The sequence below is a fragment of the Pseudoliparis swirei genome, chromosome 2 (assembly GCF_029220125.1).
Source record: "Pseudoliparis swirei isolate HS2019 ecotype Mariana Trench chromosome 2, NWPU_hadal_v1, whole genome shotgun sequence".
NCBI classification, from domain to species: domain Eukaryota; kingdom Metazoa; phylum Chordata; class Actinopteri; order Perciformes; family Liparidae; genus Pseudoliparis; species Pseudoliparis swirei.
Window position 1 is genome coordinate 1,943,206 of NC_079389.1, and position 12,094 is coordinate 1,955,299.

The 12,094-nt window shown below is 42.7% G+C and overlaps 1 protein-coding gene across 1 annotated transcript in view; it reads left to right on the forward strand.

The window, feature by feature from the left end:
• Positions 1-12,094, forward strand: part of mlphb (melanophilin b) — a 51,041-nt gene that overhangs the window by 18,135 nt on the left and 20,812 nt on the right. Inside the window, exons 3-5 of the mRNA XM_056426726.1 lie at positions 3,267-3,488; positions 5,895-6,034; positions 8,181-8,222. Coding sequence (XP_056282701.1) covers positions 3,267-3,488; positions 5,895-6,034; positions 8,181-8,222 — 404 coding nt within the window. The remainder of the gene's footprint in view (positions 1-3,266; positions 3,489-5,894; positions 6,035-8,180; positions 8,223-12,094) is intronic.

The following is a 12,094-nucleotide window of genomic DNA, read 5'->3' on the forward strand; positions in this document are numbered from 1 at the left end:
AGTATTAGTATTAGCATTATTACTGTAAGTAACTGAAGGGACACTAAACATTTTCGTACATTAACTTACATTATACAGTTTTATGAATGTTAAAGCGCTAAAGATTTAAATCAAGGGGCCATGCACGGTGAAGCTATTCCTCATCTCTCTCTTGTTTATTTTTTTATTAATATTTCTAACCGTAGCACTAAACCTTTTCTGGAGGAACACTGCAGCCTGTTCTGCTTTTAACAAGGCTGACCTAATGTTGACAGAGAGTTGCCAAAGGGAAGCCATCCATGCTGAGAACCATCTCTTCACTCATTACCGTCAGCCAACATTCTCACTCTGTGTCACGAAATGCTATATAGTTTGTTTTATGAGCTGTAAAAACATGAAGTGAATCATGCGTTACAAATTGACCTTCAAATATATCCAGCGGTTATTAGTTCAGTGAGGAAATGTGCTTATTGGCTTTGTTTCTGAGTGAGATGAGTAGTGTAGGATATGGTTAGCTTAGCTTAGCATAAACACGTTTGTCAGGGCTCTGTCCCGAATTTGAAAAATTCACTAAACTCTGACGCTGTGTCATGTTATGTACCCGAACATCAACATTTTTAGGTGGGGATACAAGGCGGAACTATTTATTGGCAAATAACAGTTTAGGCTCCTGCTCAGGATTTCTGGGTGGCCTCTTCAGCCACAGCTCTGGACGACTGATAGAGCAACACGTTTGGTTTCTGTTCAGGCTCGATGGGACCAAACATGGAAGACTTCTACATTACATTACATCACATGTCATTTAGCAGAGGCTTTTATCCAAAGCGACTTACAATAAGTGCATCAACCTAGAGTACAAACTAAGAACAACAAGAATACAGAAAGTAACATTTCCTCAACAAAGTCGAACTACAAAAATACCATAATAAGAGCCATTTAAGAACCACTGAAGTGCTAATCTGTGTTTTAATCCAGGTATAGTCTAAAGATGTGTTTTTAGTTTCCGGCGGAAGCTGTAGAGACTTTCTGCTGTCCTGATGTCAGTGGGGAGCTCGTTCCTCCAATCAGGAGCCAGGAGAGCAAACAGTCTGGATGTAGAGTGATTAGCTCGAAGTGACGGAGTCGGCTGTTGCCGGGGTGTACGGTGTGACCATATCCCGGATGTACAGTGCATCCGGAAAGTATTCACAGCGCTTCACTTTTTCCACGTTTTGTTATGTTACAGCCTTATTCCAAAATGGATTAAATTCATTATTTTCCTCAACATTCTACACACAAAAACCCATAATGACAAAGTGAAAACTGTTTTTTGCAAATTTTTGCAAAGCTGTTACAAATAAAGAACGAAAACATAACATGTACATAAGTATTCACAGCCCAAAATTTGCAAAAATCAGTTTTCACTTTGTCATTATGGGTTTTTGTGTGTAGAATGTTGAGGAAAATAATGAATTTAATCCATTTTAGAATAAGGCTGTAACATAACAAAATGTGGAAAAAGTGAAGCGCTGTGAATACTTTCCGGATGCACTGTAGACGGGGCCGATCCGTTCAGAGCACGGTACGCCAGAACCAATGTTGTGAAGCGGATGCTGCTCCACCGGTAGTGGTGTGGGTGGATTTCGGGAGGCCGAAGACCAGTCGAGCAGCAGTCCAGGTTAGCGCTCTATCATAATTAGAGCGCCAACCTCATTTCAACCAAGTCTCAACTTCCAACACAATTTGGCGAAAACAATTTCCTGTTGCAAGATGTACATAAGAAGTTATGTAGTGTTTATTTCTGCAGCCCAAATGGATCTGCATTATTATTACCAGCCAAATTACCTGGACCACTTCATACAAAATGTTATTAATGGCCATTGAACAATTGCCGGTGTTTGTTTATCCTGACGAGCGAATCATTTAACGTGCCACAACAACGACATTCGTGTTTTATCCGTGTTTTTCTACGCCATGTAGTTTGCAAAGTAAATACATCCATGTTAAGATGCTCTGCTCGGAGAAAAAGTTTCCAAAGTGAGTGAGACTTGTGGTGGATGAGTCAAACAAACACAGGACTTTCACCCAGGAGGCCGGTGTTCGGGTCCCAACGATGTTTCGTGGGTGATATTTGAGATGCGTTTCTTGTACTTCTGTTACGTTGTTTAACTTTTACTTAGTTTAGAAACTGATTTTAAAGCTATACAGGAATAATTATAAGACAAAATAATGTATAGACTGATACAAATATAATCCGTTTTAGTCATCACTTCTTGAAACGACGATGGGTTGTAGTAGAGGAGGAAGGCCCGACTATCAATGCGTTCTACCTTAAAGCTCCATAATGGAGTTTTTCGCTTTTAGCGCCCCCTTCAGTTTTGGAGGTATTTAACGTTTACTTCAGTGTCGTAAATACCCAGTTACGATAGATGCAGCCTCGCATACATTTGTTTTGATGACCAGACGAAGTCAGAAACCAAGAAATGATGTCAACCGATAAGAATATTCAAAGATTTTACATAAATATGACTGCATAGTTTTATTCATTGTGATATCGGAGATGAATGCTAACATAACCAAAAGAATGACAACATTTAGTTTAGATGAAATACCGATCGCGTTTTCAGCCTATATACGTTGTTTTCTAAATGTTTGAATGTGGAGTACGTGTGATCGGATACAATATTGTTGACAACACCAAAAAGCTACATATTCATAATTTACATTGGAACGTGTAATTCATGACAAGAGACTTCGCTTGCTTCGCCCTTATACTGGAGCTGCGAGCGTGGACTGGCACTATATGACATTACGTAATCACTGCCAGAAAGCAGGTCGAAGTACATCCGCCCCGGAGCGGGCGGCTCCAGAATCCTACATAGCGGAGTTATTTCCCCACAGACCCCCGATGGCAATGGCGGAGGCGCAAATCGCCATATTAAAAGTCATTGTAGTGGCACAAGCTGTTATTTTAAGGTACAATTGTTGCATAATGTTACTTTAATGCCCAGCCATGTTTTTCCTAAACCAGCTAACTGCTGAGTCATGGAATGTCGGATAAACAACGTGCTTCTCATGACATCAGGTTGGCATGCCAGATGGGGACATTGGCACAATGAAGCCATGGAAGTGCAACAAGTCCTATTACATAAAGACACTTCATGTGACTCTGTAACAAGTGTTTTTTTCTTAACTACAAATCATCAAACTGTGACTCAAGAATACATTCAAAGTCATTTTTTCTTCAAGAACACAGTCATCTCAATTATCGTACATTCGTGAACGCTCTGGGTTCTTGTCTTTTTTAGGGATTTAAAGACCAAGATTGAAAAAGAAGACACCAAGAGGGAGTTGCTGGGCAACCAGACCAGCCTGGCCGAGTCCCACTGCATTCGATGTCTGCAGCCCTTCCAGTTCCTGGTCAACAGCAAGCGTCAGTGTCTGGACTGCCAGCTCTTCATCTGCAAGTCCTGCAGTCTGTACAACAAGAAGGAGCTCGGCTGGGTGTGTGATCCCTGTCGCATGGCCAGGTAGGAAGTGACCAATAATAACCATCACTGATGAACGCATGACTGATGGACAAGTAAATACATTAAATTGTGACTGGTTATTTTATTGCTCTATGGTCCGTTTACCAATTTTATGTTTATCGATGTTATCCAAACAGCTTCTTAAATATGTACACATCATTTCTTAGTCCTTAACAAAGTCTATAAAATATTATAATTTGTGCATTTATAAGAATAAATCAGAATCAGAATCAGAATCAGAAACAGTTTTATTGCCAGGAATGTTTACACAAACGAGGAATTTTTTTTGGCGGAAGGTGCAACATTTGGACATGACAAACAAACAACAATCAACACGACAGAAAGACAACAAATAATGTGAAAGTGTTTGGGTGTGTGTGGTGGTGTGTTTAGTTAAAGTGTATGTTACTGTTTAAGTTAAATGTTGTGGAGGAGGAGGCCTAGGAGGGAAGAAGAAGGAGGAGGAGGAGGTGGGAGGAAGAGGAAGGAGCGGGAAGAGGGAGGAGAGAGGAAGGTGGAAGAAGAGGTGGTAGTCCTGGGGGTGACAGTCAGTCAGTCCCGGGTTCCTGATTAGTTTACTAATCAGAATGTAGATATTACCATCTCTCAGCAGCTAAGATACAATATTATTTTTCATCAAACAAATAATAACAGAACTGAAATTATAGCATTGATACTGATTATGAAACATTACAAATCATCATGTCGTTGTTTTTATTACTGGAAAATATATATTAACTATATTTTATGAGATCAGTTCATTATTTGTTAATGATGAGAGCCTTTTCACCCAAATGGCAGCAGGCAGTGAGCCCGTATGGCAGCACATGAGCTGATGGATGATGTCACACATTCTACACAGTGTCCATATTGTTGTACATCAGCGTTAACTGACCGTTCTTCCTCCTGAGGGCCACTGGTCCTGGCCCCACCTTGAGCCACACACAAAAAAGTATAATAATATTAATAATTTATACAAATTGTCAATATTAGTTTTTTAGAAATAAAGTACCCAGTAATATTTGAAAAATCGGATATTAAAATAAGATGTGGTTGCAAAATAAATGCACTTCCTCTGCGCCTGTCTGCATGTCTCAGCTGGGGCCGAATCGTTTTGGCCGAGAAGAGGCGGGTCTAAGAAACGGTTTAGCCTCTTACTGATTAAATATATAAATGACTGACGTACAATTCAGCCTATCAGCGTCCTAAATAAGATTCAGCTTTGGGCCAATCAGCATCCTAAATAAGATTCAGCTCGCGCGTTCTCATCAGGCGCTTTCTTAACGACATGACAACAGCCAGCGGGAGCACAAACAATTCTCTTCAAAGAAGACCCGACCCGCTACAACCTCTCCTCCAAGACCCGTTTGAGAGAAGAACTTTGGTGGAGAAGCTTCAGGTAAATGAACTCGGCCCAGAATAACCGGACTTAACAAGACAACAGACCGGCTGAGAGGGGAGAGGACCGCCCTGACTGTGTCCGGTTCCATCAGAGAGATTTCTGAGGAAGGGGGCTGTCAGCTTATCCAGCTAACTTAAGTTAGCCTGCGCTGGAGCAGGTTCAAGTTTGTGGATGTGTTGCTATGGTGATTTTGCCAAACTTGCTTCATGGAACAGAAAAGCCTGATTTACGGAATTTTTACATTTATGTATGATTGTTTGATTACTTGATATGGGAATTCATAGAAACCATGCATAAATTGAAGCTTGAATGCGTGCCGCGTGGTTCTCCAGCTTCGGGGCTGCTTGGTTACTCATGCTCAACGAACGCAAACTAAATTAGTGATAGTTTTGAGGAAAATGAAAATGAAACCTGAATTTAACAACAAAACTACTATAACTGTAATCAAAAAAGCGTGTTTAATAAAGACAGTACAGTATGTACCCATGCTGTTTGGTCGTGTACTTACCCATCCATTACACCCTGGGGTCTGACCCCAAGCTACGGATGAATACTAAAGTAAAAAAATCAAAGAGCAGTCCAGATGTAGAAGTCCCTGAAGCTCTACTTTAAAGCTCCATTGTTAAGGTTGAGAGCGATAAAGCATGTAATCCATACAGATACTGTGGTTTGGCAGCTCTACTGAGATCTGAAAATGTGTTTGAAATAATACATCACGTATGGGCTGCGTGGGGTTCAGTGGAGCTCGGTTACCATCGTGCATTTGTTTGCTCAGATGGGGCCTCGCACAAAAAGCCCTTTCACTGAACTCTGCCGATGTCTGGAAAAGATCACGCGATACATCTCGTACTTGAACCGGCAGTCGGCACAGCAATCAGTCAGGTCTGGTTCTTGCTCCGTGTCACCGGAGAGGCATATACTCCCCGTGGTCTGGATGGATGTATTCCAACCATCTTTTCACGTGACTCATCCGTGTGTTTTAAAAGCATCTATTCTGTCTCCAGGGTCCTGAAGATGGGCACTCTGAAGTGGTACCACGAGAACGTCCGCGCCCGCTTCAAGCGCTTCGGCAGCGCCAAGGTGATGCGATCGCTCTCCCGGAGGCTGAGCGGCGAACGCAGCCGCTCTCAGGATGACCTGGAGGGTGAGCTGTTAATGTCAGGGTGACCCTTGTGGCTGGTTTTACTCGTACAGAAAATATCTCGAATGTGTGACTTTGTTGATAGATCGGTTTTGGAAAAGCTTTCCCGTTTCAGGAGTGGAATGTTTGAATCCTTGATCCACTTTGGAAAAATCTGTAAGTGGAACGTAAATCACGCAACATCCCTTCACTCACCAAACACTCACTCCGCGGTCTCTGTGGAGATTAACCCCCACTCTCAAAAACTGCTGTTATTCTGGGCCGCTGCCAACTGTGAACGTCTGCGGTGCGGATCCACTGTTGCAGATGTGGCCGAAAGTCACGTCTCGGGCTCAAGGTAACTTTGAAGTGGGCAACTCGAACAAATTGTTATCTCTTCCACTCGCTCTTTTTTTACGAGCCACTTTAGGGGAGCCGCAGGTCAGAAGTGGAAGTCAACTTGAGCTCACCGCAAGAAACCCCCAGCTAATGAAAGGCTTCAGGAGGTTTAACAGCTGCATTCTGGACTGACTCTGCATGGAGAATGTTGAATCAGCCGGTTGGATCTGAACATTGATGTAAACATCATCGTGACTTGTGCATGTAGTGTCAGTTATTTAGTTAAAGTTCAATAACTGGACTTGGTACTGCATGTATTGTCTAAGTCCCTGTGAACAAACAGGCTCTTGAAATGAATCCAAATAGACATCATTGGACTGAACATCTTTGCATTGGTAGTCACCAACAATGGAACATACATAGGAGATTAGACGATGAGCCACATCATGAATGAAAAAAACTTCAATTATGGAATATCATTTGAAAGAAAGGTGTTCTTGAAGCTCCTCTCGCCCCAACAACACACCACCTGGCTATTAAGACCCTTCATTCTTGTGACACCGAGTCACAAGAATGAACTTCCTTTTTCCTCTTTCCTTCTTCACAGGCTCCTCCATCATCAACAGGCTGCCAACTCTGTCACAGGGTTCGCATCTTATCCATCTTTCTGTTTTTCCAAACTCTGGCTCTGTACAGCTGTGCCGAGCGATGTCACCGACTCGTGTATCAGGCCCGGCGGATACAGATCTGGGCCCGGCCCCTTTTTCAATGCCAGGTTTTTTGAACTGACCGGAAGGCTCGGCCTTGTGGGACATTTCCATCTCTGGAGAAGCAGGCAGCGTTGCCAATATCCTCTGGTCCAGGCCCAGAGCGCAAGATGGAGTAGAAGGCAACACGCACACAACTTGGTCGTGTTGCTGAAAATCCAATAGAAGTTCAACCCCTGCACACATTTACTTGTAATCCCAGAACATATCAAACAAGTCTCCTATATCGGCTTTAATAGGCATTATCATACGCCATCAGGAGATCAATGACTCATGAGGAGACAGCCGGGACTCCTTACGCCGAGTCCCCATTGGAGGATTTTGAGACGCTGTACAGAAGGAGTTGGTTTGCTGGCTCAGCCCGGCGGACCTTGTGTGTCCGGTCACATGCCTCTCCTCGCTCTGTGTCTGGGATTGAAGGAGTGAGTTCTGCAGCGCTCCACCAACCAGCAGAGAGAGAGGAAGAAGAAGAAGAAGAAGAAGAAGAAGAAGGAGAAGGAGGAGGAGAAAAAAAAACGTGTGTGTGAACGCAGCCATAAATATGCATGTTAACAGATGCATTGTGTATTAAAAAAAAAAGGCCGGGCCACTCGTCACATGCAGACATCCATGTGACCACCTGGATTAAATTCCGTATGCATGACTGTACACTCTCTCACACACACACACACTCACACACACACACAGACATTCTTCTGCAGTCTTTTGACTGTACATGTGCTGCTGTGGTCCGTCGGGCTCTCAGAGCTCGGAAGGTGTCATCCTGTGAGTTTTCCGTCTGCGCTGGGGCTCACAGCCGAGTCTTTGTTCACATCGGTGTTAAAGAGTGTAACTCAATTATTTGGATGACCTCAGCTCTGCAGTTTAAATGGTGCTACTGCTGCTTCTGCTTGTGATTACCCGTTTTATGTGGAAAGTAGGCTCAGGACAACCTGTATTATCTCCATTTGCTGAGCTATTTATTAGTTACTGAATTGCAAAAGTGCAAACCTCGCCTCGTTCATTTTCATTTCCAGTTGTATGCTCCATAAGTCATGTCTTCTTTTGTCTTTTCTGTTTTCCAGAGCCAAATGAATATGATACGGAGAGCATACCGGAGGTCCACAGTAAGTACACTCAATGTAAATCATAATAAAAGGGCAGATATTATTGCTTTGTTATTCCCTCCCTTGTATTGTATTAAAGAGTTTGGTGTTTTTTATAAAAACTAACACCAAGTAGCCTAAAAACCAAAGCAAGAGCTTACTACTACTAATACTAATAATAATGATAGTAACTTTATTTATATAGCACCTTTTAAAAACAGGGTTTACAAAGTACTCTGTAGAGAATCAAGGCAAATGGAGTCGAAAAATACGAAGACAAAATAAAGAACAACCGACAAACTAAATGAGGGGAACCAAAGAACTGCATAACAGGACGACGTCACTTAAAAGACGTTCTAGAATAGTCCTCCGGGACCAGAAGGCCAGCTTCTCTGAGCTCTGACCTCATGCTAACATCTCAATGACGAGGCGTACGAGCTGATGCGTAGCACTGCAGGGTCACTGTGAACCATATTCGCCATCTTACTTTAGCACGTTAGCATCTTAGCAACAAAGTGCAGCTGAGGCTGGTTGGAATGTCTTTTAGTGGTTTTTACGGTGTTAGATTTCTTGAGTTCAGGAAAGCACATTGATTGGCATGTGGTTATGACTGGGAAAGAATTGGTTCGGCAAAAACTACAATGTAACGCAGCAATGTTACGCAACAATGTAACATAACAACGGAACACGGAGCACAACAGAACAACGGAACACGGAACACAACAGAACAACGGAACACGGAACAGAACAACGGAACACAAAATGGAACAATGCAAAGGATCATAGAAAATAGTATAAATGAATAATATACACCTAAGTGGACCTTGTTATTTAATGCAACAACATTATATCGTAATGTTACAAAACACTGATGCTTAGCATTACATAATAACGTTACATGACAACTTAACATTATATCACTAACAGCCATAAATAATAAACCCCCGGAGCTGACTTTCTCACGTAACGTTACGTAACAAGAATAAAGTTAACATTGAATGTTGGCTTCACATAGGACACTAACAGCAGCCTCCTGGGTGAAAGTCCTGTTTGTTTGTTTGTTTATCACTTTGCTGAGTTTACATCCTGGTGAGTGGGCCTTCCGTCCATTGGTTGGACATTTGCATAGAGGGGGAGTTGGACTTGTGCCTTCTTTGTGTGGCAAATAATATTTGTAATGATGTAGTCCTGCTGTGTTATGGCACTTCCACTGTCTGTGGTCAAGGATAGATCACCAACCAGTGGCCCTCATGTGGTAGTTGGTCGGTTGTAATTTGGTTAGTTGCAAGTTTGTTTTGGAATATGCATTAAAAACTTGACGGTTGCTCCTTCATTGATACGTGGTTTGTTGGCACCTTGTAATTCCTAAATACATGTGGCCCCCAAACAGATCAAACACACATTGTTCTCCCCCGGGGCCCCATAGAGGCTTAAACCAGCTATATGTGTGGTCCTCCTTAGATCCATGGGGTCACATGACTAGCCTGCTGCCCAGTTTACTAAATCAATATCTCATAAAGAATCTGAACATACATGATGGTGGTTCATGAACAGCGTGATTATCTACATCGGAGTTGTTTGAAGTAATTATTTACTTTTTTCATTGGATTATGAAAATAATCCATGAAACCCTGCTGGTTTGGGACCAGACCAACATGTTCTGGTTCGGCTGGCCCAACCAGAGCCCGCCTGGCTTTTATTCATATTGGCACAACGAGTGTAGAAGAGGCGAGCCAGGGAAGTGTTCGTCAGGCAGAGGCTACGAGGTTGAGAAGAAACTGTTGGTGGAAAGTTTTACTAACATGTCTCATCCTAATGAGAGGCAGTGGTGGCATCAGCAGCTGTAATGCTCCTCTGAGTGGCGTTCATGTGCTTCTGGGCCATCGTGTGATTACTAAAATCCTTCAAATGGATTTCTATTGGACATTATTAGAGTATCAGTGCATCAACCTAATCTACTATGTTGTTGTTCTGCATGAGCTTTCAACTTTAGCATTTTATCTGCCGATCTGGAAGGATCATTCTTCAACATTTGCTTCACTCTGCAGCTTTTGATGTTCCAAGTCTCATTCTCTCTATCTCATTCTCATTCTCTCTCACTCTCACTCTCTCTTTCTATCTCTCTCTCTCTCTCTCTCTCTCTTACCCTCTCTCTCTCACTCTCTCTGTCTATATCTCTCTTACCCTCTTTCACAGTCAGTGCGTTTACATGATGGTATAATTCGAATCTTGCTTTCGTCGGACTATGCTATCTTTTGGGTCATCTGCTATTATCCCAATATACATGGCAGTGAGTAATTCGAATCATTGGCCAAAAGCATGTCATATCCGATACGATAGGTGGCGCTGTTTTCATTACAACTCGTGGTGATACAGCCATTTCCGCTTGACCTCTTCACCCCCACCAACAGCAACAACAACATCAACATTTCGAGAAAGAACCATGAACTTTAGTATGTTCAACTCCTTCAATACATTAAGCATAAATTCTGTCTGCTCTTCGGTCCAGAGATGTGTGGTGGCTCTTGTGTTCTCCATCGCGTTGTTTGCAGCGCCGCTGCTCCCATAACGTGCACGACGCGCTGCGCGTATGGCACCAAGTCCTGAGGGGGCACCACAAAATAGGCAACAAAAATAATCCTCATAGTTATAATAATTATAATGCCGATATTATTTCAGTCTAGAAATATTAGGCGCTCTGCCGTGATGCGCCGACACATCCGCGCACACAGATGAGCACACTCTCACTAGCACCCCCCCCCCTGTCGACAACGATCGCCGTGGGTCACTTTCCTATCTCAGGGGGGCATCATGAAGGAGTTATGCTTAGGGCACCAACATGGTTAGCAGCGGTACTGGTTATTTGTTTGTTTTCTGCCGGCCAGGCTCCCGGCAGTGACAACTTATCGTCTCTTTCGACTTCCGGGTCACGACATGGGAGGGAGGGGGGAGGAGGGCGGCGGGATCTCAAGCATGCGCAAAGACGCAAAGTCCAGTTCCTAATCCAATTCACCGTTACATGCCGCGATAGTCGAATTATCAACCGGATCGGATCGAGTTATCCAGGGGTGTTAATCGGATCGTAGTCGGACCGCACATAGTCGAACAAAGGTGTTTACATGAAACAGATAATTCGATTTCAGTCCGACTAAACCAGTTATTCGAATGCATGTAAACACGTTCAATGTGGCTCTGCAACATCAGGGCCAGACTCTGGCTGGAGTTCAGGTTTTATAAGGACATTGGAGACTTGGAAGCTTTTAAACAACGGTGGTGTTTTAACGGTATTGTTTGTTCGGTTGTGGAGGAGGAGCTGATGCTCACACCACTTTTTATTAGATAAAGCATGTTTACTTTGAATTTTATTGTTTTTTTTATTTTAAACAAACTTTTTCTAAACACTTCATTTAAAAGAAATTGTTTACAGTCTAGAAATGGAAATAAAGAGTTTTTTCAAAAATTTAAAAAAACAAACTCTCTCTCTCTGTCTATCTCTCTCTTACCCTCTCCCCCCCCCCCCTCTCTCTCTCTCTCTGCTTGTACCAAAGAGGGAACTGTTGTGTAGAAATGCTCATAAACACTCTGGTAAAAGTGGATTAAAAACACAGCGTGCCCTCCTCTTGGCTCCCTTTGCTGTACTTGCTCCGTAAGATGGAAATAAAAAGGGGATTTGGTTTGCTGCACAGAGAACAGTTTTCATCTTGCTTTAAAGCCTAAGTAATTTGGTTAAGATTTAGATTTAGCTGGTCTGAAAGATGTCATTCTTTCCTCAGGGTGGTGAGCCTGGTCTTCATAATGTGACTCAGCTTTGCTCATAAATACATGCGCATAAAAGAAATGCCAGATGAAGTTATAAGTGCACTGCATTCCTTATCATCAATCTTTCTGTATTG